Below are 25,856 nucleotides of genomic sequence, written 5' to 3' on the forward strand. Positions count from 1 at the left end.
CGAGATAAGTTTTGAATTGTTCACAATATTACCATAAATCTAGACCCTACCCCAAAATTTTATTCTATGATATTTGTGGGAAAATGCTGCCTCAAACTGAGGTCAAAATGGAAATGTTCCAATGCTCCGATTTAAGGTGACTTTTAGTATGTCGTTCTACAACATATTTGGAGTGGAAAAAAACATGAATGATTACTATTGCAATTTGTGGTGGGTAACTCACTATTTTGACCAGTCTAATCGTCTAACACCAGGGCTCTAATCGACTGTTACAACCACTTCACATTATCCTAATATCATTGCTTCTGCTCTGGTGCCTCACAACTGAACAGAAACTTTGAAGATCAACCCTCTTTCACCCTGTACGTTACTTTAATGTGCCTTTAACTGGTGACCAGAAGTTCAGTTGCAGATCTATTTGCCCAATCCCATCAACTGCCAAAGAGCAGGACTCCAATTTGTTTTCTCAAAGTACTCGCAGGTTGCTTTACATATTACGTCTGAAAAAAAAGGCACATTTGGACTCTTAGGGGCTTTAGCGGGTAAGTAGACAGACACTACACCTCAAAGGTAAAGCAGTATGGCAAAACCACTGTAATGCAACTAAAATATTCCTCAATCCAAACTTGGCAAACAGTGTAAAATCCATGATGCTGCACCCCTTAGGCTCAAAACCATCCTTTTTGTATCCATGTAAAGTTGAAATGTTTGTTAAGTAACAATAAATTAGCTGTTTATAATGTAGTAATTGTATCGAAGGAATTAATTGTTATGATGTCGTTTATAATGAGTCGCATGCTTTGTAGGGTGGGGGTCAAGTAAAGTGTCATCAAGCATTAAAGAAAAGGGGGAAGGTATGAAAAAAAACTGCTAGAAAAGAGTGAGATCTTTGGTGCAAAGCCCCAATATACATTTCACATTCTACGTGAAAAGAACTCCTGAGCAAATACTCGGACCCGAAAATGTGCCTGCAAGATTGGGTCCCATGATGCGATGAATAACCAGAAGAGGCAATCACAGAAATCTCTGAACAGATGTTGGAGAGATGTGTTCCAGCAAGATTTATTCTCCAGGTTGCATCTCAGAAAGAAATGTGGGTTCACCATTTTGAGTGCAAATGAAAATGATAAAGTATGGTCCAGGCACCCTAATTCTGTAGCAGGACCCGAATAACCTCGCAGCATGCAAATTTTATGTCAGAGCCTCAGGTTGGAAGTTTATGGCCACGATATTTTAGCATCTGAAGGAATACACAAAAGATGGTTGGATGATATTTACAGAACGTTAGTGCTGCCGAAGCAGTTACTTGATGTGGGTTGTGCTGCATGGGTTGCCGTTGCCTTCCCAGCAGTCAATCAGGGCAGGAATTTGGAATTTGTCCAGGATGCAGGTGATAGTTCACCTACTCTTTATGAAGGACACTGTGGGAACGCTAACATTCACCAATTAATGCCGGAATTAATTGGACACCCAGTTTAAGGTCGATCCGAGGGACAGCACGCACAAATGATTCGCTCTGCTTCCAAAACACCAGGTGACAGTTTATAGTTGGGCTGATATTTGATCGTAGGTGAGACAGCTTAGAGGTGAGTGCACATACCTGTCGGCTATCTTGCCAGCCATAACATATTTAGGTAGAAGTTCTCAATTTACAGACCTCTGGTAGCTCAAACATGTTGCTGCATTTGAGCCTGGGGAGTAACTGCTGAAATATATCTATTTGGGTTCTTCCCGACATCTTTGTTCTTTGTTCCTTTCACACACTTCTTCCTAATTTTTACACAATTCTCTTTATTCATTCTAATTCTTGCTTTTTTTTTTCTTCTCATTCATCTATTTTATTCTCTATTTCTCTCTTTCGTTATCTATCTCTCAGAGGAGAAGTGAATTCCTGCAGAAATTTTTCTGTAAGGCTCACTTGGCTGCGCCTGAACAGGTTTGAGGGCAATGGGAGTAGCTGCTGAAACTCCAATCCTACCCAGGTTCCTCCTGATGACCCCATCATTACTCTTTACTTCTTCGGGTTCCTTCTTGGTCATCCATTTCATTAGAACAAGGAACTACAGTATATTGTGTCACTTATACATATAAATAAATGCATGCCTTGTCTCACCAGGAAGTTATGAACTAATTCAGGCCACCTTTATAGCATCTCGACTCAGCAGAATTGTGCACGAGCCAATTCCAAACCCAGCAAAATTGCTCCTCCAAACCTGCCAGACCACCCTCCTTTGGGGAGCTGCAAATGGGAACATGTAAAAAATTGAGAATAGCATGCCTGTCTCACTCGTGCCTGGGCCGAGGCAAGATACATCTATTTAGCTTCTGCCATTAGTGAGGCAGGCATGAAATTCTCAATTGTAAAAAGGCTGAATGCCAATCCTTAAAGATAAATCATTTGAATCGGTGATGGAATTGTTGTTTTGGTGCAGAGTTTCTACTTACAACTTTCACGTTGCTCGTGCGAAAACAGCAGAAATGGTGCTTCATGTCTTTCCTTGTTTCCACTATTTGTAAGACTTTTCTCCGATCAACAATTTTCTCTTTTCAAACCTTGAGCAAGCCATCCATGGACATATCTTTTGAGAGCACTGACAAAGTGATGAATGCGATTGAAGACAATAGTTTGAGGGTCAGGAAAACAACAACCATGAAAGGGTTTTTAAAGATGTTGAAGAAATATTAGAAGAACCTGAGAAACTTTAAGTGTTGTTAATCGGTTATATGGAAAAAATAGCATCAATTAAAAACTTCTACCTGCTCATTGTTGTTCAGACTCAACAATTTTTCTTGCTCACAACTTTTTTTGTGAATATGAGGTTTGTAGTGTAAAAGTTATTAATCACATTGAGATGAATACTGACGATTTCTTTCCCGGAGCAGGTGGAAGAAATGCCTGGGAAATGTTCTTTTTCGCCACTTCCATCCGTTGTCTGCGTCTCACCCGGAAGTGGTCGACATAAATGTCGCCTTCAAATATCCGCTTGAACTCGCTATCAAAGTATCCATCTTGCAGGCCAGATCTCATCTTTGAACCAATCGTCATCATTTGTTTATTCTTGCCTCTGGACTCGATGGATAGTTTTAAAGTTCAACAGCACAAACTATTCCCTTTGTTTATAACTTATTTTAACATAAAAAAGAAAGTTTTCCTTGTAACTCTCCTCGCTCGTCAGCACATTCCCATTTGCGTCCTTTATCACCCTAACCTCCAGCACATCCTTCCCAGCTCGGTCCCTCTGTCTTGCCAATCGGTATAAATCCTTTTCCCCTTCTTTTGTATCCAACTTCTCATACAGCTCATCATATGCATTTTCCTTGGCCTTTGCCACCTCTCTTTTTGCCTTGCGCCACCACTCCTTGTACTCCTGCCTACTTTCTTCATCTCCCCGACTATCCCACTTCCTTTTCACCAACCCATTCTTCCTTATACTTTCCTGTACTTCCTTGTTCCACCACCAAGTCTCCTTATCTTCCTTCCTCTGTCCAGATGTCACACCAAGTACCTTCCTAGCTATCACCCTCACCACTTCTGCTGTAGTTGCCCAATCATTCCACCCATCTTTCCCACCATCCAACGACTGTCTCACCTCCTCCCTAAATTTCATGCAACAGTCTTCCTCCTTCAGCTTCCACCATCTGGTCCTTGGTTCAGCCCCCACTCTCTTCCTCAACCTCACCTTCAAAATCATCTTACAGACCACCAATCGATGATGTCGAGCTACACTCTCCCCTGCCACAACCTTACAGTCACTAATCTCTTTCAGGTTGCATCTCCTGCTTAAGATGTAATCCACCTGTGTGCACTTTCCTCCACTCCTGTATGTCACCCTGTGTTCCTCCTTCTTCTTGAAATACGTATTTACCACTGCCAATTCCATTCTTTTTGCAAACTCTACCACCATTTGCCCTTCCACATTTCTCTTGTTGAGACCGTACCTACCCATCACCTCCTCATCCTCTTTATTCCCTTCCCCAACATGCCCATTGAAATCTGCTGCAATCACCACTCTTTCATTCTTGGATACACTCTCCACCACTTCATCTACCCCACTCCAGAAATCTTCTTCATACTCCATCTCACACCCCATATGTGGGGCATATGCACTGATGACATTCATCATCACCCCTTCAATTTCCAACTTCACACTCATCACTCGGTCAGACACTCTCCTCACCTCCAATACCCTCTTGACATAATCTTCCTTCAGGATTACCCCGACACCATTTCTCCACCCATCCACACCATGGTAGAACAGTTTGAAACCACCTCCAATGCTCCTAGCCTTACTCTCCATCCACTTGGTCTCTTGTACACACAGTATGTCCACCTTTCTTCTCTCCATCATATCAGCCAACTCTCCCCCTTTGCCAGTCATCGTCACAACATTCAGAGTTCCAACTCGCACCTGCACACTTCTACCCTTCCCCCTCTCCCACTGCCTTCGGACTCGCCTTCCCCGTCTCCTTCTCCTCCTTTGCCCAGCAGTAGCACAATTTCCACTGGTACCCTGCTGACCACCGGTACCGGTGGCGGTCGTTAGTAACCCGGGCCTCAACCGATCCGGTATGGAAATTCGTTTTGTTGTCCGTATAATGATTTGGCACATGTTTTACGCCGGATGCCCTTCCTGACGCAACCCTGGTCGCCTCTTTCGACACAAGGATATGGTACACCTATTTTAACCAGGGTATACACCGGCCCAGTATACCGGTACTCATTTCACCGACCTCGGAAGGATGACAGGCTGAGTCAACCCCCTGGTGTATTCATTCAGTGGCCCAACGGGGCTTGAACTCAGGACCTCTTGGGTCCCAAGCCACTGCCCTAACCACTGCGCCAACACCAGGCTGCCATTACGACTTAATATAAAATAATTATTTTATTTAAATGGTTCGATACTTTAACATGGGTGCTCTTTAAATATAACAAAGTTTCACCATTGCATTTATGGAGGGGGGGGTCCAACAATTTAGGGCAGATAGGATGGGCACTGAAATGTTGCCCATGATAAGCTTGTGCTGCTCAACAATTTCCCAGAAATAGAAAATAGGAAATAAAATCTATGACTGGCGACCTGAGGTTCTGGGGTATTAATTCCCCGACTGCGTAGAATTTGGCCAAACTCTTTCACAAACTTGCTGACCAGGGCTGAGTTGATACGGGAGGGGAAAGAAAAATGATTGAGGGCTTCCCTCATCATTGAGGACTATCTGACAAAGATATCGCAACATTAAAAACCCAAAAAGGTGCACTTACTTGCAAAGCAAGACACATATTTGTCTCCTACTGTGGTGTATCCCAGCTCACTGAAAAGGCCAATCTTGATCATGTCTGACGTTTCACCAAGTGGCATGATTGTGGCCTACATGGGATTGGTATCTCAGTTATTCCCATATGATAATTATTACTCTCATTTGTTATGATCATTATTAAGACAAAAAAGGATAAATAACGAGATATCTGCGACCACAAATCAATTGTTTGTGGTGAGGATGTTGAGGTCATGGAGAGATTCACTTACCTTGGCAGTGATATTCATGTCTCTGCTGGCTGTGAGTCAGAGGTCAATAGACGTCTGGGTCGGGCCTGGGGAGTCATGGATTCAATGGATCATGGGGTGTGGCGCTGCCGGTACCTGTGTGGGAGGACAAAAGTCCGAGTCTTCAGGTCCTTGGTGCTTCCAGTCTTTTCTCTATGGATGCGAGACTTGGACTCTGACCAAGGATCTGAGATGGAGACTTAATTCCTTCGGTACCAGGTCTCTTCGGAGAATCCTTGGCTATCGCTGGTGGGATTTTGTGTCCAACGAGCGGTTGCTGAGAGAGACTCGGATGAGATTTGTTACCTGCATAGTCCGTGAGTGTCAATTGCGGCTGTATGGACATGTGGCTCGTTTTCCTGACGCTGATCCTGCTCACCAGATTCTCTCAGCGAGGGAGTCTTGTGAGTGGAGGAGGCCAATGGGCCGACTACATGCCTCGTGGTTGCAGCAGGTTGATCGGCATCTCAAGGAGATGGGGATGGGTCTGGCATCTGCCTTGGGGATGGCCAGACGAAGGCCCCTGGAGTACTGGTGGAAAGTGGATGCAGCGACGCACTGCTCTGGCGCATGCTCCAATACCTGACCTGACCTGACAAATCAATCACCAAGGGTAAGCCTTCCCCAAACGGGGAAAGCGTACCCTTGGCGATTGTTGGTGAGTTACCTTGACTTGCGATCCAATGGTGGCCATATTTTTTGGATCACAATATGACCTTTACCTTCAAAATTTATGGATAGATTGTGAAATAATAAAATGTGTCCCCATCTATAATATTGTTACAGTTGTGGGGGCAGATGGAAGAATTTATTTGGGAATACAGCATTGTGTGGAGTTGCTTGGTCTGTGGACGTGTAGGAGGCATCTCGATGTAACGAAGTAGGGAACCTGTGAGCTTAAGTGTTACGTGTCACCACATGAGTGGGTGGTGTCATGTTAATTAGCTAGAGTTTAAGAATAAGCTTCCCCAGTATGTAATCTCCCCTCTGTGATTTTTTTCCCTCTGTTTTTGTATTTCAAGATCGACAATAAAGGTGGGGAACACATCCCTTAAACTACAACAAGTGGGGAGAAAGCTCCACCTTCAAAGGGTGACAATATGCGAAGTCACCCCCCCCTAAGGATGATGATTGATGGGCATGACGTTAGAAGATAGCCAAGCGGGCAGAAGCCCCGCCTTCCCGGGTTTCGTGCGAGCAGGCCATGCCTCGGAGGCGGAGGATATATAGGCATGATCGAGAGGAAGGTTGGCTGGCGCATTTTTGGAGAGCTGTGATCAAAGAGAAAGGGGGTTGCGGATTTTGGAGAGGCGAGAGGGGAGGGGAAGCGCATGCCGAGGAGGACGACATGCCCCTTGTATTTGTGTTGATGCGATTTGGCTCGCGTGGTGAAGCAAGATGCTGGCCTTTGGCTCTTCATTGGGTCAGTGAGGACGATCGGCACACAAAGCTGTTGCCCTGCGTCTCTGAGCTTTGGTGTGGAGTGCCGCTCACGGATTGCCTGGCGTGTGTTTGGCCCACTACAAGGGAAGCGCCATTTTGTTGCGCACGTCTGCACATGTGAATCGAAGCTCCTCAATTCCAAGTTTCACAAAGACCACCAGCTCTTGGCCAAGCTAAGTACAAGAATAGTTGAAAGGAAGGGTTTTCTTTTTATTTTGTTTCCCTGTTGTCTGTCTTTGAATCTGTGCGAAGAGGCACCTCGACTGTCAGATGTATTTACTTCGTTGTTACCATTACCTGTTGAATTATTGTCCTTTGTCAATATTTATTTATTTTCATGAAATGTGCTCATATTAAGAAACTGTATCCGTTTATTTGTAGTGGGGTTCGAGTATATCCCCCCCCTCTCCCCGCCACTCCCTCCCCGTGTTGTGCATCCCCGTGCCTCCGTCTCACCAACATTGTGCCCTGGGGTCGGGGAGGGGGGTAACCTGATGATTGAGTACTTCTAGGGGTCTAATAAACTGTGGTGCCATTAAAAATTGTGGCGAGTAATTGCAGAATTAACAAACGCTAAAACAGCTATAAACCTCCCCTATTCTATTTGTTATAGAGGGAGGCTTCAATACTGTCGTGGCCAAAAATATTGGCACCCTTGCACTTTTTTCAAATAATGCACCATTTCTTCAATAAAATAGTTGAAATTAAAATATATTTTGGTGTCCACATATGTATTTCTTTGGTTTGCAGTGGAACGGAACACAAAAAGCTGAAAAAAATTACGATTTCCACCTCCCTAGAGGTGGAAATCCTAAAATTCCACACAGAAAGCTTATTCCACACAAAAATCCTAAAATAGCCCAGATAATATTATTGGCACCTTTTAGAAGTTGTTAGAAATCATTGGATTTCAAGCACATCATTATTCTTTACCTTGGAATTGAGCTCACCTGTGGTGAGTTGCAGGTGCCTACAAAATATAAATCACTCATTCAGCCAGTTTGAATAGAGAAAAGGAGTCATTCCGCTGTTTAGTGTCACTGTGTATATGGCAATGAGCATGGATGGAGAAAAGAAAGAAAACCAAAGAATTGTCTGATGAGGTCCGACGCAAGATTGTAGCCAAGCATGGACAATATCAAGGCTACAAGTCCATCTCCAGATACCTTGATGTTCCTGTGTCCACCATACGAAATGTTATCAGGAAGTTTAAGGCCCATGGCACTGCAGTCAGCCTCCCTGGAGGTGGCCGCAAGAGAAAACTTGATCGAAGATTGCAGCAAATAATTTCTCGAGTGGTGGAGAAAGCACCTTGATCAACTGCCAAATAGATTCAAGCTGACCTTCAGCCACTAGGTACGACAGTTTCCACTCGCACCATCCATCACCAACTCATTGAAAGGGGGTTCTATGGTAGGATACCCAGGAGGACCCCACTGCTGAGAGAGAGAGACATAAGAAAGGCAGACTGGAGTTTGCCAAAACACATCTGAGCAAGTCAAAATCCTTCTGGGAGAGTGTCCTGTGGACAGATGAGACAAAATTAGAACTTTTTGGTAAAGCCCATCATCTATGTTTACGGAAAACAAAATGAAGCCTTCAAAGAAAAGAACACCTTCCCTGCAGTCAAATATGGAGGAGGTTCAGTGATGTTTTGAGGTCTGCTGCCTCTGAGACTGGGTACCTTGAATGTGTGCATGGCATCATGAAATCAGATTACCGAGGCATTTTGGAGCGCAATGTTCAACCCAGTGTCAGAAAGCTGGGTCTCCGTCGAAGTTCATGGGTCTTGCAGCAGAACAATGACCCCAATTACACAATTCAAAAAACACCCAGGAATGGTTCAAGAGAAAATGCTGGACTGTTCTGAAGTGGCCAGCAATGAGTCCAGATCTAAATCCCATTGAACACCTGTGGGGAGATCTGAAAACAGCAGTTGGGAGAAAGCATCCTTCAAATCTGAGAGAACTGGAGCAGTTTGCACAAGAAGAGTGGGTGAAACTACCGGTAGAGAGGTGGGGGAAGCTCATTGATGGCTATAGGAAGTGCTTGACTGCAGTTATTTTGTCTAACGACTAATACCAAATGCTATGTCAAGGGTGTCAATAATTTTGTCAATACCATTTATTTTTATTTTCTGACGTAAAACGACATGCGGTATTAAGCTCTGAATCAAAAACAAAGGTTCTGTCGTATTAACAGTGAAATATAGAATTGTGGAGACAAAATCATTTTGTAAATTTTAACTTATTTTTGAAAAAAAGTGCGAGGGTCCCAATATTTTTAGCTGCAACTGTATATAGTGTGTTGAGGCCAATTATAATAGCTGATGGATAGTTGCTGCAACCTGTTATAACGGATATTCCCTCGTCCCAACTCCATTATATACACGTCTTCAAACCCATAACTGTATTCCTCATACATCTGTTTTTGGGTTTCTTTGACTTCTATGCACTGCTGGACGGAATGACGTGAAAACTGGTGGTTGTACCCGGGGTGTGCACAGGAAGGTTTTAGACTTTGTTGAAAATTGCTTCATCCCGGTAGTTCAGGATGGGGGTAAGACCCAATTAATGTTTCTATGTAAATATGTATAACAGCTCCTGGTGGGGAATATTTCACATCATACCAAAACAGGCCAATTCTGGCAGGCGGGCAGACGGGGTCTTCGCATTGTAATAATTTACATTGATAAGCCATCTACATTTTACAAACGCAAATGATGCCATTTTGACCTTTATCCCCACCCTGCATCTCACAAAAATTTTTCCCTTCACTCACCTCTAATGCCCTTCCTCCAATCTTCACCTAAACCCTCTTCTGTTCCCATGTCTTCTGATCCTTTTTTCATTTCAACAGATGAACCTCAACCTTCCTTTTCAGATATAATTTCACAAAATTCTACATATAGCCACTTGATGAATGAGACCACGTACGTCATAACTTACTTTAAACTTTTACTGACTTTTGTTTGCACAGAAGCTAGTTTAGCCCAAAGTCATGAAATGGAAGTTGATTCTTCAACTTGCAACATCGCTTTAAAACATTGTGGAACATTTTCAACCTGAACGCCATTTAATAATTCAATATGGGGGGACGGAAATGGGGGGGGGGGGCATCAAACAAGCATGTAAAACAATAACTCTAAAACACACATTGAAGGAACTGCCTAATCACAAGGGCAAACAAAGCATTGGCTGGACACTAGTTCCAAGGAGGAAAACTGTACATACCTGCAGGGTCCTGCTGTGAAACGGTCTTCCGTTGACATAGCAACCGCTACATACATAAGACGCGTCCCATGTGTGAGCATTCCATTAACGGCATTACAAACTATTGCAGATCCGTTTTACATATATTTTAAATAACAAGCTCAAATGAGCTAAGATCTTCGTCCTCTTATTGATGGTCATACAAATGAATATTATGTCATTGTGATGTATCAGGTTTGGGATAAATTATCTGTGCTAATGCCCGGCTTGATTCCCGCAAACAAAATTCAAACAGCTTGCCTAGTTTCGGAGATAATGGTATAGGCGATTTCCATTAGCGGCAATAGATATTATGACGTCAACTTTTTTTTTCTGAGATGAATTTCCAAAATCGGAGATGGTTACTTCTTGCGCGTGGACTTTCTGCATATACGTGGCAAGTTTCACGAATATCCGATGAAAACTCTGGGTTGTGAAACAAAAAAAATGTCAAAAAATAGGAATGACGTCATAAAGATTGATATGACGTCATAGTGATGTATCATATGTGCGGTAATTCATCTCTGCTAATGCCCTGTTCGATTCCCGCAAACAGAATTCAAAAAGCTTGCCGAGTTTCGGAGATAATTTTTAAAGCGATTTCCATTAGCGGAGATATTTTGACGTCATAACTTTTTTTCTCGGAGGAATTTTCAAAATCGGAGATGGTTACTGTCTGCGCAGGGTATTTTTTACATATATATGCCAAGTTTCAGGAAGTTTCGGTGAAAACTGTAGGCTGTGAAACAAAAAAGTCCACAAGAAGAAGATGAAGAACAACAACGTGAGTAAGACTTAGAGATCCTCCACGAGGATCTAAAAAGGGGAATGTTCTGCTAAAGCTAAACTAACAACTGTAGCTAGAAAATCCAATGATGTGAAAAACATTGTACTTTATAAAAAGCAAGATTGGCTTCAATTTATTCCTGTTACTACTACTACTACTGGACATACGACTTAGCCTCTTCTTTATTAACGGACACCACTATCCCACCTTTCTTGTGGGGTCACTGCCGGGGGAAGCTCGGCCTGAGTCTTCACGAAGCGACTGGCCAGGCCTGACGTTCGACTAGTTCGGTGAGGAATTTGGAATTTTAACATGGTGTCGGCGATAGCCCAACTACTCTTCGCAAAGGATACCATGGAATCTTTAATGCACACCAACGAATGCTGGCAGACGAGACACACGTTTAACGTCCATCCGAGGGACATCACACACATCGATGAATCACCCTGCCTGTAAAGCACCAGGGTGACAGTTTATAGCTGGGTTGAGATTTGAATTGAGGTTAAATAGCTCAAAGGTGTGTGCATACCTCTAAGCTATCCTACCAGCACTCTACGATCACTTTCTTCATTTTCATCAACCTTTCAGTCGACTGCAGGACATAGGTCTCCCTGAACTGACATTGTATTGACATACTCGCCATTTTTGCCAAGTGTGGATTGGTAAGTTTGGGCAGGAATTTGTAATATGTTCAGGGTGCCGGCAATAACTCGCCTATTCTTAATGATGAAACCGGATGTTTAGCATCCACCAACGACCAGTTGTGGCAGATGGTTCCACCTGCTGAATGCCATTCTGATGGATGGAACACACATTCATGGATCACCCTGCATAAATAATACCAGGTGGGTTAACTGAGCCTGTCATCCTTCAGAGGTCAGCAAAATGAGTATCATAGCTTACTGGGAAGAATGAGCCATTTCAGTATCCTTCGTCGGATTGGCGACCCATCCAGGATTGTGCATCCAACCAAGGAAAAACTGCCTGGGCAGCCGCATGAGTCTGAAGACGTGAAAGGAGTGGTTCTTCTTATTCTGAAAACAGTGAGATGAGTTTATAGCTCGATTGACATTCAAACCCGACTGGACAACTTAGAGTTTAGTGATTCAGAGCTATCTTGCCAGCCATCGATTTTCTTTCTTAGTCAAGTTTAAATCAGTCAACTTGCATACTTAAACATACCTATACTCATTTTGTTGTTTTACAAGCCATACAAAAAAAAAAGAAACCCCAAAGTGAGTTTACAAACAACTTTATCTCTCGACACAAATGAAAAATTTTGGTAATCAATATGGCAACATCAAGTGTGTTTTATTTTATGAGCTGGCAGGATGGCCTCGAGGTACGCACACTCGCCTCTAAGTGGTGTAGCTTTCGTTTGAATCTCGGCCTAGCTATAAACTATCACCCCACTGTTTCACAAGCAGGATGATTCATAAATGTGTGTGCCGTTTCTCGCATGGACATTAAACAGGCATCCTGTCTGCCGGCATTCTCTGGTGGATGTTAAAGATCCTATGGTGTCCTTCGTGAAGAGTAGGTGAGTTATCGCCAGCACATTGCACAAAATACAAACTCCTGTCCTAATCTTAATTGAACGTCTGGCCTGGCCAGCCGGTTCGTAAAAGACTAGGGCCAAGCTTCCCCTGGCTAATCCTACAGGAATGTGGAAAAAAATTGTGGCAGAAGAAGAAAAAGGAGAACATATTATTTTACAAAGAGACTCGGGCTCATGCAGATGCTATTACAAGCAGGATTACATAAAAAAAAAAAAACACCAGTGTCATTTTGCATGAATAGCAAGAACACTCATAGAATACTGAACAAACAACTCGATATTGGATTTATAGCTGAGGTCACAGTGTCAATGCGAATGGCAAATGGGCCATCAATCTTTGATTTCTGGAAATTATTTTTACCCTGATAATTTGATGCTGGCTGATCATAGCATATACCAGCTGTACACAGTTTTGGATTAAAAAAAATTAAAAGCATTTTCATGGATTAAAATACAATAACATTGTATTACTTCAACATTGCTATCGTGTTTGTTTTATGTTTTTCATACCCATGTAGCAGAAATTGGAAGTGGGTCTAACTCTGAAAAACATGGGAATTTTATTGGACTTCATTTACAGCTTCGCATTATGCTCAGACAAATTCTCTTGAATGGCAGTTTATTAACTTTTTCCCAAGTAGGGTAACAGTTTGTCATACACAATGCATCCAAACAAACTTTGTACAAGTTGATTTCACAGACAGGAGACATGCCAAACCAGCCTACATTTTTGCTGATGTCAAAAAAGGAAACTTTTGATGCATGTATCTAATGCTGGCCAATCCCTGAGAAAGAGTCCTCTTTTATGTTCAAAGTGATCATTGCATCTTGGTATCAATGAGGCAACAATGTAGGGCAGCTACGTTGGGAAAATAACTCGTCGAGTTTTTTTTCCAACTCTGCATTGGTGCCTCGTAAGCCTTGGACCACACGGGATGACCATTCAAAGTACTTCTGAACTCGTTCTTCACTCCATCCTAAGAAAAAAAAAGTATTGAAAAAAAAAATAAAGAAATATGATGTTAGAGTTATGGCAATAATAATAATAATAATAATAATGATAATAAAAAAAACAACATTCCAGTGTTGTATGTTTTAAATATAAAATTACATTTGATCTTTCCTTTACTGAAACCCTTGCATCCATCACATATTTTGAGTATTAGTAGGGGTATCCGGCGTTGCCTGGTGCTGTTCTACTCCTGTTGGCATTTTGAAGAAATTAAATTTTGTTCTTTTCCTATTTTTTGTGGGAGTCCAAAACACTTCCCGACACGCACTAAGGAATGGGGTCAGGGATCATTTCATATTACCTTTCATATAGCTACAAACAAAGGCTTAGGCACTACAGAGCAGTTATAAAAATAAATGAATAAAAAAATCCAACTTTTTTTCAAAAAAATGTTTGCTTAAAAGACTCCCCGGTAAAAGACTTAAAAGACTCGCTCGACGCTAATGAACCTCTGAAAATTTGACGGACGCGTTTGGCCATCTTTGAGGAAAATGGCAACATACAGACACACAGATAGGTTGGCTCTTATACAGGGTGTGGCAGAGAAATGGGATATTAAATAAAAAAAAAACTCTAAATTAAATTTGCCAAATTACAAATATGCCATCCTAAAGTATGGGGCATGCCATTTATTTCTTGAAGATCACATCCTCGAGGTGTCCTCAGTCTCTGCACAGGCATTCCTCTCGTCTTCCACATGTTTCCCATGACGCGGCGTCTCATCTCCAAATAAATTCCGCAAATTTTTGACAAAGTCTTTCTTTCAGCCCTTCAATATTGTGTGGGTGATGAGCATATACTTTGCTTTTTAAGAGCCCCTATAAAAAGTCGTACCTGTCACTATTCCTGCAGATGATGTGGTGATGAAAAAGTATTCGTACGGCAGCCAATTGACACTCTGGCAGTATGAGACGTCGCACCATCTTGTTGAAACCAACTGGCCTCATTAACTTGAGGAAACCTCGTAACTAGTTGATCAGTCAAAAAAGTTGCAATTATGTTGGCATAGCAGAGATCAGTCTTTAAAATCTCTCGTTTCTCTGCCCCCACCCTGCAGTACAGATGAGCATATTCAACACTTAGGCATGATATTAAAATTCAATCCTGATTTTACACACCTTGATAATCCAAAACAAAAAATGGTCTCAATTTAGACACTTTCTACTACATTTGAGCAATTTGCTCCACTTCTCACTCGATGCCTTATATTAAGCTTTAAGGAATGTGTGTGCTCTGGAGCAGAAAAGCCTTCATCCTGGATGTTGTTGGGTGACCGACAATGGCATCTGGTAGGCTGTTCCACACAAGCATTATTGTGGGAATACAAGAACGATCATATTGAGCAAGTGATTAGTGATCATTCTCCATCTTGCCAGTAAGACCATGCACAGCATAGCTTCCAAAGGAGGCACTTGCTCTGTTGGACCTTATTGGAGTCCATTATACTGGTGTTGGCTTCACGGTTAAAGTGACTGGCTTAAGATCTTAAGGTCTTGAGTTTGAGCCCCTGTCGTGACATCGAAATAACACCAGGTGAGCTGACTCAGCTTGTCATCCTTCTGAGGTCAGAAAATGAGTACCAGTGTGCTGGTAATGAGCATTGCAACAGTGGCACAGCTGTGCCCCCAGGAAATGATGCAGCCAAGCAGCCACAGGCTCCATACAGAACAACACCACCATTGGAGTCCATGATAGAAGTGGCATGGACTTGAGAAGTACTGGAGCTTCCTCTGTGTGTAGTCTGTACATCAGACCAAGACCTGCTACAGTTCTTCTGTGCAGTGAGGGGGAGGGAGGAGCAGGGTCGATATTCAATTCTTGTGGAGGGACATTGATATGTACAGCACGATGATGCAGATCACCCGGCTTCTGAAGATGCATGATACTTGCAGACATCCAGGTGAGAGCATACTCAATTGTGTTCTGGACATGAGCTTTGTACACTCGGGCTCAGCAAGGTGGATCCAAATATGGAGCAATACTACGAAGAACAGTCCCTCCGTCAATCTCTAACGACAATGGCGTTCACGTGTGACTGGAAGTCCAAGCTCCAGGAGAACCTGAGTCTTAGTATGTCCAACTCATGTACTCACTGCAGGGTCTTGCCACCCCGTAAAGAACTCTAGAGGCTGTTCACGAAGTGGTGGTCTACTGAGAGACATGACCTTGCATTTCTCAGTAGCTAATAGGACATTCCATTCTGCCCCCATTTGTAAATCTTCTGAAAATCCTCCCTCAGCTGATGGCATTTTCTTCATCCAACAGGCAGCAGGTTATTGGCATAGAGGCAGGTGGGATTATGCAGGTTGTCAAACATTGTTAATGCAGACAAAAACAAGGTGGGCACAATAATTGATTGCTTTGATTGCAATCCTACTATTACGATTGGACTTAAATTTGCATTTATTGGATTTAAATTTGATGTTTGGTTGTGACCACTACCTCGATGCGTCTGCCCATCAAGTAGCTGGATAACCAATTCAACAGCTGCTCTCCGATTCCATTAGCATCCAGCTTGGTCAGCATTTCCTTGTGCCATGCTCCATCAACTACAACTATGATGTAAAGTGTCACAATTGCACCATCTTGATGTCTTTTGAGACGAGACGTCCACGCATGACTCAGTTAAGTCAATAAGTCTGAGGCCAAATGACCAGGACGGAAGCCACAACAATTGGCACTGATGATTTCCAATGAGATGTGCAGTGTTGAGAACTCTCTCCATAACCTTGCTAATGCAGCTTAGAAGACTGATGGGCCCGTATTTATCTGGGAGAGGGTGAGAGTTCTTCTTCTGCACTGGCGCTACATTGGCTATCTTTCAGGCCAGATCAGGTATGGGAGCATGTGCCGGAGCAGCAAGTTGCTGCGTCCACTTTCTACCGGTACTCCAAGGGCCTCCGTCTGGCAGATGCCTGTCCCATCCCCGTCTCCTTAAGATGCCGATCAACTTGCTGCAACATGAGGCACGTGGTCAGCCAGTTGGCCTCCTCCACTCAAGAGGCTCCCTCACTGAGAGAATCTGTTAAGCAGGATCAGCATTAGGAAAATGAGACACATATCCATACAGCTGCAGCTGATGCTCATAGACTATACAGGTAACAAATCTCATCTGAGTTTCTCTCCGCAACCGCTTGTTTGACACAGAGTCTGACCAGCGATAGCCAAGGATTCTCCAAAGAGACCTGGTACCGAAGGAGTTCAGTCTCCATCTCAAATTCTTGGTCAGAGTCCAAGTCTCACAAACATAGAGCAAGACTGGAAGCACCATGGACTTCAAGACTTGGACTTTCGTCGTCCAGCATAGGTACCAAGAGTGCCATACCACATGATCCAGTGAATCCATGACTCCTCAGGCATGACCCATACAACTACTAACCTCTGGCTTGCAACATGCAGAGATATGACTATCACTGCTAAGGTAAGTGAATCTCTCTGTGACCTCAACTTCCTCACCACAAACAGGTACAGACAAGATAGCAGCATCCAAGATGTCACTGAAAGCCTCGATCTTAGTTTTGACCCAAGAAAACTGCAATCCCAGTGGCTCCGACTACTCACTTGGTGCCACAAAGGCCCCCATGAGGATATCCAGTATCTCCGCAAAAATGACATCATCTGTGAAATCAAGGTCAGAGAACATGACATTCCCAAATGATGCACTGACATCCTCCCCAGAATTCAGTCCTTACAAGTGCTGAAAAATGGGGAGGGCAATACACACTCCTGATGAACTCCAGTAACAACTGGAAATAAGTCGGAGATGGAACCACCACACATCACAGGATTATCAGTTCCAGAGAGTACAGTTCAGAAATCAGATTGATCAGTTTTGGTGGTACCGCACGAAAACCGAGAATCCTACAGAAGGCATCCCAATTCATGGAATCAAACGTTTTGTGGAGATCAACATAAGCTGAGAGCAGCCCCTGTCGAAACTAGAGTGTGTGTTCAGTGAGGAACCGAAGAGCAAGGACAAGGTCAATCGTTGACCTTTTTAGTGTAAAGCCCAACTGCTCTGGGCACTGGTGCTCAAGCAGATGGTGGCAAATAATTATCCGAGCAAAGACCTTGCTCAGCAATCAGAGCAGTGCCACTCCTTGGTAGTTGCTGTCCTGGCGATCATTCCTCCATTTCCAGAGAAGGACAACAAGGCCCCTCTTTCAATCATTTGGGATGATGCATGTGTTTCAAACAGAGGAAATAACTTCATACAATGACGTGAGTACAGCATTTCCACCAGCCGTGAAAAGTTCAGCATGGATGCCACAGATTCCAGGAGCTTTTACCTCCTTTCAAATGGTTCACCGCAGCCTGTTTCCACAAACAAAGCTGATTCACAGTTGATTGGAGGGGCAGCAATCGGGATAATTACACCTCTGACATCCAACTCAACAGCCGGTGGGGTCAGCCTGGTACAGCCTCTCAAAGTAACCGGCCCAGCAGGCCTTCACTTTGGACTCCGTCAAGAGCCCACCACCGTCTGCTCTGACTGCTGGACACCGTGAATGTCCAGCACCATGAGGGATGGGCTTGGAGGAACGCAATGCACAAATTCCTCTGTAAGCAGAATGAGAATCACTTGACCACAGGTGATGCTATACCCCTTCACAGATTCCACGCACATCGGCCTCCTTGTCCACCCTCAGCACACATCTTGTATAATATTTCCAAGTTTGTGGTTTCGTGTCGCGCTATCTTCGACTTTGTTCAGCGCTCGAGTAACGTGATATTCAGCTTACATTATCTCAAAGACCATATGAGGTGCATGGTACAAAAAAAGTAAATAAAATGGTCCTGAAACAGTGAAATCATATTCCACTTACTGCATTAAAGTAAAATTACTACTGATACTCTGCATCAGTTCCTTTCTCAAACACACCCACCCCAACATGTCGCGCAGAGCGCGGGTTATTCTAGTACAGTTTTATGCCACAGCAACCTGAACAGCTCATCTCTGCCATTAAGCCTGGCCCTGCGACTGGTCAATGGTATTCAGTGTCCCTTGGGAGACAAAGTTCCTCTTTGCCCGATGGTGGGCTCCAAGACATCTGTCAGCAACATCAAGGATGGCAGTCTTGAAGGCATTCCACAATTCTTCACAATTCCCCATAGCACCCAGACCCCCCCACCCCCCCCCCAAATCTCCACTGAGCATGTTCGCAAACTCCTCAGCTACCCTCTTATCCCTGAGCTTGTTAACATCCAGCCTAGGTTGGGATGGTGCCATTCTTACAGATTTAAGCTGAAACCTAAGAGTTGCCACAACAAGCCTGTGGTCGGTGTTGAGGAACTGAGCACGCTGGTAGGCCCTACAGTTGTGAAGCATCCTCCAGTGACCATAATCGAGCACACGGTCAATCTTCCTTTTTTTCTCTCCATTGTCAAGGCTCGTATGAGAGTTAACACACAACGCACAGCAAGGGGGCCATGAGACAAGAGAGGCGGAGGAGCGAAGGACAAAACAGTTGGGGAAAAGAGACAGGAGATCTGTGGAAGGGAAAGGGGTGTGGCGGGGAACACGGGGTATACAAGATGAACATTACAGGGACTTTCAGGAAGGAAAGCAGAGAATTTGAAGGAGGTGGGTCCTTTGCTACACGACCAGCTTTGGAAGACCAAGTCTAGTGAAGAGGCTGTGGGCACTGAATCCATGAACCAGCCACCCTAAGTCCACTACTTCTTGCAAAGTCAAAGAACTTGGTGCTATTCTGGTTTACAGCTCCAGATCCATGGGGACCAACCTGTCTCATAACCATCCCCATCAGTGCCATTTGATGCATTGAAATCCTCCAAGACGAGAAAAGTGTCTCGCCTGGGGCACTAATCAACGACAGACTCGAGAACATCAAAAAATGCCTCCTTCACGGTGAGATCACTCGCCTTGGTTGGAGCACATCTCGAGACTAGGGAATAACACCCAAAGAGTGACAAATCATCAATCTCGTACTACAGTTTTTGACTGGTTTGACCTCAATTATCATGGGAGTCAGCTTATTGAACATAGCTACAGCAACTCCTTGGGTATGGTAACAATCAGTGAACAGACCAGTAGTAGGTGTAACCACTCACCATTATCTCACCACTATCTGGTTTCTGGAACCTCAGAGAGTGCTGCAATACCACTGTTCAAACACTGGAGGTCAGACGATAGTAGAGACAGGTGATCATCCTCTTTTAAGGATAGGGCATTCCAGGCACCAACCCGAAGGGACCGCCTCAAGTAACCCGAGGAAACGACTGTCTGTTGGGCGACACCTCTGCAACATCCAGACACACCACCGCAATCCAACCGATGAAGGTTACCCTGTGCTTTCCTCCTATCATCAAAGAATGGGGGTCCCAAAGACTTTGCCCCAATCCTGTCATCCAGTGAGCTGCCCTGTAAAGGGCAGTTGTACAGGAGGTACTCCCACAGAGTGCGTTTTCAGTTTACTTTCTTTTTTATGTGTTTTGTGGAATGAAGTGTTTTACGATGGCTGGAGTGTAAATCCTGCCACCAACGTCCTCGAAAACGGTCACCAAACTGCAGGAGGACATCCGCAGATGCGGTTGGGCACCAGATATGGATGGCTGTTGGCTCACAAGGAGCTCCTCTGCCCTTTGACAGGTTTTCTTTTTAATCCTGCTGGGTGTCCTTATCCCTATACCCTCCTCATCAGGAAAAGTGGTGGGGAGATGGTTTAATGACCAACAACCCGACCATAAAACAGGTTAGTTCAGGTTTGCATGGTACCTGTATAGCAAGTCACAGATCTGATCTTGCCTCATCTGACAATATCTTCCAGGAGGAAGAGAAGTGGCCATGGCTAAAGCCAAAATGGAAAAGTTTGGCAAGAGTTGTAGCAAAGACTGATCCACACTCTTTGAACACCCTATTTCCAATTCCATCAGGTCCAGATGCCTTATCTATGTCTAGTTTCTGCAAAATCAATTTAATGTCACAAGGCCGGAACTTTACAATGTACAGGTGAGTGTCGGTGCAATCTGAGAGACCAGGAGGGTCACTTTCAGCGCAATCATACACTTTTCAATGCAAAATGATCGCTGAAGATATCCACTTTCTCCTGAGAGGTAGCAAAGGTCTGACCATCCTTCTGCAAGGTTCGGAAACTGGAATGTCGTCCTTTCCCTTGTATCCTCTTCACTGCCCACCACCAATCACAGGGTTTGGTTACTCCAGCAGCAAGATGATATTTTATCCTCTGGAATTGTGGTCTTTTAGCCTCCTCCACTTTCTGATCATTTTTCCTTGCTCCTGTCAGAGCAACATGGGAAACAGCACATGGGCTGTTACTCCAATCGTTCTATGCCAAACAGACAGCTTTGTCAACCATTTGGCAAGCTTCAGTAAAGCGTGAAATTTTGGTCAGTAGAACAGTGACGTCTCTATGGGGAATTACATTCTCTATACCTGACTTGATGATTGTCTCAATGTTGTTGCAAGCTAAGTCAGGATCTCCAGTGTTTATGGATTGATCCTCTGCCCTGTTATGCAGATGATGCCTGAGGGGTTCCCAGGTTGCATTTTTGTAATCCTATAATCGCTGTTTGTGTAGTTTATCCAAGACTGGTGGCTTTTTGAAGATAATCTCCACTCAGCTATGGTTTGATGTTCCAATGTTGACCTTTACGCTTGTGGTGTAATACACAACATAATTCTTCAACGATGATCAAGTCCAGTTGATCATCACCATGGGTAGACTCTTTCACAAGTTGGTCAAAGCCATGCGACAGACAAAAGTTGTAGCATGCAATTCCAGCTCTGTAATTTGGGTACTTGCTACCAAACCACTCCTGATGATGTTCATTGCAATCACCTTGAATCATCACACGATCTGAACCAGTGGTTTTGGCGACGAACCCAGGTTACCAAACAAGCAATCAATAAGACGACATTCGGTTCCCAACAGGAAGCAAGGGTATCATACAGCACCGATCAGTGGGTAACCTGCATGTGTTTTCATAGTACACCAGATGACTTCCAGGCCAGGAGGTTTCCAGTTCTGATGTTGAACCTGGAGCACATTACAAAATATAATACTAATTCCACCCCAACCATCACTGTGATCATGTCTTGTAGGTGACTCCTGATATCCACCGAGCGACACAAAAGACTCAATCACAGTATACTTTAGGCCTAAGTCACATTTGGCACGGCGGCCGTAGGGTCTACAAAATCTACGGCCACTAGCAATTATAGGACGGCCACAGTATTTCTACGGTCACACAATGTAGCAGTCACATATGTTTTTATTTTTCGGGGAGCCGCACGGGGTATTTAGAAATTGTGGAGACCGAAAACGTGGGGGTGCCGTACGGTCTTTGATTTGATGTTGCAGGGTGACCTTAGGGCGTCCCTGCGGCGGCCATAGAATTTTCAAGGCAGACACAAGGCAGCCTCACGGTGCCCGCAAGGCGACCGCTGGGGGGTCCTAAGGCGAACGTGCGGCCAGACGGACGGTAACGGGTGGGTATATATATATATATATACCATTTCTTTTTTTTACTGAAATAAAAATATAACAGTTCGGAATATACCAGTATATATAACTGAATATACTATAACTATATATATATATATATATATATATATATATATATATATATATATATATATATATATATATATATATATATATATATATATATATATCTGGATATACCAGTTCGGAGTACGTAAAGGCAAACATAGATACTACGATCTCTAGCGGTAGTGCATGGTGGACGCACGGTCGACGCAGACTGCCACGGAGGCCATACGTAGGACGCACGGCAGGCGTAGGGGAACCGTGCGTCGACCCTGCGTTGCCCGCAGGTAGTCACACAGAACGCAAGGCCACCGTACGGCGACCGTGGAAATAGTGTGGCTGCCATAATTTTTGGGGGTTGGCAAAATTCATTTTTCATTGATAAGAGCCTACGGCAGCCGCACGAATAACGCAAGCCCACCGTACGATCGACGTGGAACATATCTACGTCACAGCTTGGCTTGTCGAATTGCTATGGCCAACCTAGAAATGAAAAAAGTTATAACTCCGCGCTATAATTCCACGGCGACCCCTACGGCCTGTAAAAGATAGCCATACGGCGTAGGGCCACCCTGAGGCCACCTCAGAAACTCTGCGGCCGCTGCACATTTCTGTAAATTCAGGGGGGGGGTAGGGCCGTCGTATCCTAGCCGTAGAGCAAATGTGACTTAGGCCTTAACGGTGAATGAGTAGCAACAATAATGTTGGCTTTACTTCGCTTGGTTGTATGAGCAAGCACTCCAATATTTGTCTGAAGACCTCAAACGTTAAGTCGCTGTCACACCTTGATTTAGCCAGCGTATGCCGACGTATGAAAAATTTGTCTAAAACGCTGGCACACGTCGAATACGTTATGGGTAAGTTTTGTATACGTTAAGAGCATGTTGGCATACGTCGTAGTACGCTGGCATACGTCGTTGTACGCCAAGCTGATAGACAAATTTTAACATGCTCAAAATTTTTCGACGTATGACTCACACGTTCCGCATACGCTGGCCATAAGTTGTAGGCACGTTACGCGATCGTTGACACACGTTACTTGTAAGTTACTCATAAGTTGAAACACGTCGAGGTAATGTTTAGCATACCTGAAACTTATTTCTAACCTATGAGTAACGTGTTGTAGGCACGTTACGCGATCGTTGACACACGTCGACACGTTACTTGTAAGTTACTCATAAGTCGAAACACGTCGAGGTAACGTTTAGCGTCAGTGTTCCAGACTCCATGGTTTTTTTTTTTTCTTCTTTTTTCTTCGGTATGACGGCGATGTTGACACTTCGATTTCTAGTGCGGTTATAATATAATATAATTAATAGGCTGCCGCTCAACGATTTAAATCATAACCACACTAGATATCGAAGTGTCAACATCATCGTCATGCCGAAGAAAAAAAAAACAAAAAAAATATGGAGTCTGGAACAGTGACGGGTTCCTCCTGTGTGAAGCCCATTTTTATATACCAATTCCCCTAAACACTGCCAATACGCCACTATACGGTAGCTGTAAGTTAGCAACACGTTCAGTAAGTTCTGTGGTCGTCCAGAAGATGTCAAATACATCAACATACGTCAATATGTGTTGGAGATACGTTACACATAGGTTCAAAGCACGTTATTCATAGGTTCAAAGTCCGTTACTCATGGGTTAGAAATAAGTTTCGGGTACGCTAAACATTACCTCGACACGTTTCGACTTATGAGTAACTTACAAGTAACGTGTGTCGACATGTGTCAACGATTGCATAACGTGCCTACAACTTATGGCCAGCGTATGCGGAACGTGTGCGTCATACACTGGCACACGTCGACAAATTTTCAGCATGCTTAAAATTTGTAGACGTACTCGGCGTACTACGACGTATGCCAGCGTGCTTCAGCGTGCTCTTAACGTATACAAAACTTACCCATAACGTATTCGACGTGTGCCAGCGTATTCGGCAAATTTTTCATACGTCGGCATACGCTGGCTGAAACGTCAAGGTGTGACAGCGGCTTTAGCAAGAAGTAAATGCAAGCAGTGCTGTTGAAGCACTTCATATTGTTAGAACTCATTATGGTGTGGAATTGGTTAGGAAAGAATTGGACTGCAGTATAATCCACCGGACAAGGAAAATGCCTTCCACAGCTTCAGCGACACTGCCTACCCACCCTTTTTCCCCACAGGTATGGTGCAGTTTTGTTGTTGCCGTTGGGTAATGCTAGCTCATCTGCCTCTTGATGGCATTTGCTCCATCAAGGGTTCCACTACCCCTCCCGGCTACCTGAGTTGCTACAAACTGGCCAAACCAGATTGGTGTTTTTCGGAGACATCATTTTCTTACTGGATGTCCATCGGCTCCTGAAGTGAGCTCATCCATCCTTTGTCAAGTGTCCTTTTTCATTCTGGTAGGGTGTCACAGTCACCCTTGCCACTGGCAAGCCAGTGAGGAGTGAGTTGAGGCACCAACAACTCGACCATACGCCAGAGAGCACTGAGATACATGTGACCAGTAGCAGGTATACGTGCGAGTTGTATTGCCTGGGTTTGGATTGTAGCCCAGCTATAAACTGTTATCCTGGTGTTTCCCAGGCAGAGTGATTCATTAGATTTTTTTTTTCCATCCACCGGATGGACGTTAAACTGTGCATTCCTGCTGCCAGTATGAGTATTAGTTGGTGGATGTTAAAGATTCCACTGTGTCAGTCATGAAGAATAAGCAAGCTATCACTGGCACCCTGAACAAATTCAAAATTCCTGCTCGAACCAACAGGCGGTACTGCATCAGCATCCGAAAAAAGAAGACAACGATATACAAGGGATTGGTATGCTGTGAAAATTGCAATGCAGCAGAGTCTGCACATGGCATCGTTTGGAAGCAGTTGTTCCAAGCACTTGTCATCATTGACATCGATCTCTCTCTATCGAGTGCAGCCTGTGGCTGCTGGTTGCATCATTGGTTGGGACGCGGCTGTGCCGCTGATGCAGCGTCCCCCTTACCAGTACACACCGGTACTCATTTTGCCGACCTCGGAAGGATGACAGGCTGAGTCAACCTCCTGGTGTATTAATTCAGCGGCCAACGGGGCTTGAACTCAGGACCCTCGGATCCCAAGCCACCACCCGAACCACTAAGCCAATACCAGGCTTATTGGCATCGATACTGTGCTGTTTAACGTCCATCCGATGGACAGCACACAATAATGAATCACCCTGCCTGCAAAACACCAGGGTGACAGCCATCAACAACAGGATTCAGTAATCTTCACAAAACAAATCCCAAAAGCTTCCTCAATTACTTCCACTAGACAATAAACACTCCCACAATAATAATTTAAAGGGTTGAAGCTATAACCTTCAGGAGTCACACGCTGCAAATCTCTCAAGTTGTATAGCATGTCGGCCAGCACAACCAACTTGGCATGGTTGCTCATCCTGGGAGCGGCTTTAACTTTGGCTTCCTTACGCTGGGCCTGTGATAGGTTTCGGTCATCAGTCACCTCCATTACTACAGCCCGCACAGTAGCACCAAACGCAGTCTCGAGGTCCTCGGGGCTTGTTGCCGTATCTTCTACTGTGTCGTGCAAAAGAGCAGCCTGCAGTGTAACAAGCAAGGAAATTCTTATTGGGAAACTGCACATGAATTGGTGCATAAACAAGTGAAAAGCAATGATGAATTTTGCAAATGTGATTAAATATTTACCTTTATTACCGACACCAATGAAGGTGGGCAGAGATTATGCTTTCAGCCA

General features: G+C 44.1%; 2 protein-coding genes across 4 annotated transcripts in view; both read right to left on the minus strand.

Annotated features, from left to right (window-relative positions):
• The window catches only part of CFAP96 (cilia and flagella associated protein 96), a 67,279-nt gene extending 61,922 nt beyond the window's left edge, over positions 1 to 5,357 (minus strand). The window contains exons 1-3 of the mRNA XM_085864489.1: positions 5,261 to 5,357; positions 5,140 to 5,152; positions 2,865 to 3,065 (exon numbers count right to left, since the gene is read on the minus strand). Coding sequence (XP_085720615.1) covers positions 2,865 to 3,065; positions 5,140 to 5,152; positions 5,261 to 5,357 — 311 coding nt within the window. The remainder of the gene's footprint in view (positions 1 to 2,864; positions 3,066 to 5,139; positions 5,153 to 5,260) is intronic.
• Positions 5,358 to 13,184: 7,827 nt separating this feature from the next.
• HDDC3 (HD domain containing 3) overlaps positions 13,185 to 25,856 on the minus strand; it is a 57,317-nt gene continuing 44,645 nt past the window's right edge. The window contains exons 3-4 of one of the 3 annotated variants that reach the window (XM_085864534.1): positions 25,571 to 25,700; positions 13,185 to 13,559 (exon numbers count right to left, since the gene is read on the minus strand). In XM_085864534.1, the coding sequence (XP_085720660.1) occupies positions 13,417 to 13,559; positions 25,571 to 25,700 (273 nt within the window). In that variant the 3' untranslated portion in view covers positions 13,185 to 13,416. Of the gene's footprint in view, positions 13,560 to 25,459; positions 25,701 to 25,856 lie in introns of all 3 variants that reach the window. The other 2 variants (XM_085864535.1, XM_085864533.1) reach the window with 2 other exon arrangements.

This window comes from Eptatretus burgeri, chromosome 18 (genome assembly GCF_056783735.1).
Source record: "Eptatretus burgeri isolate ZD-2024b chromosome 18, Ebu_testis_v1, whole genome shotgun sequence".
NCBI lineage: Eukaryota > Metazoa > Chordata > Myxini > Myxiniformes > Myxinidae > Eptatretus > Eptatretus burgeri.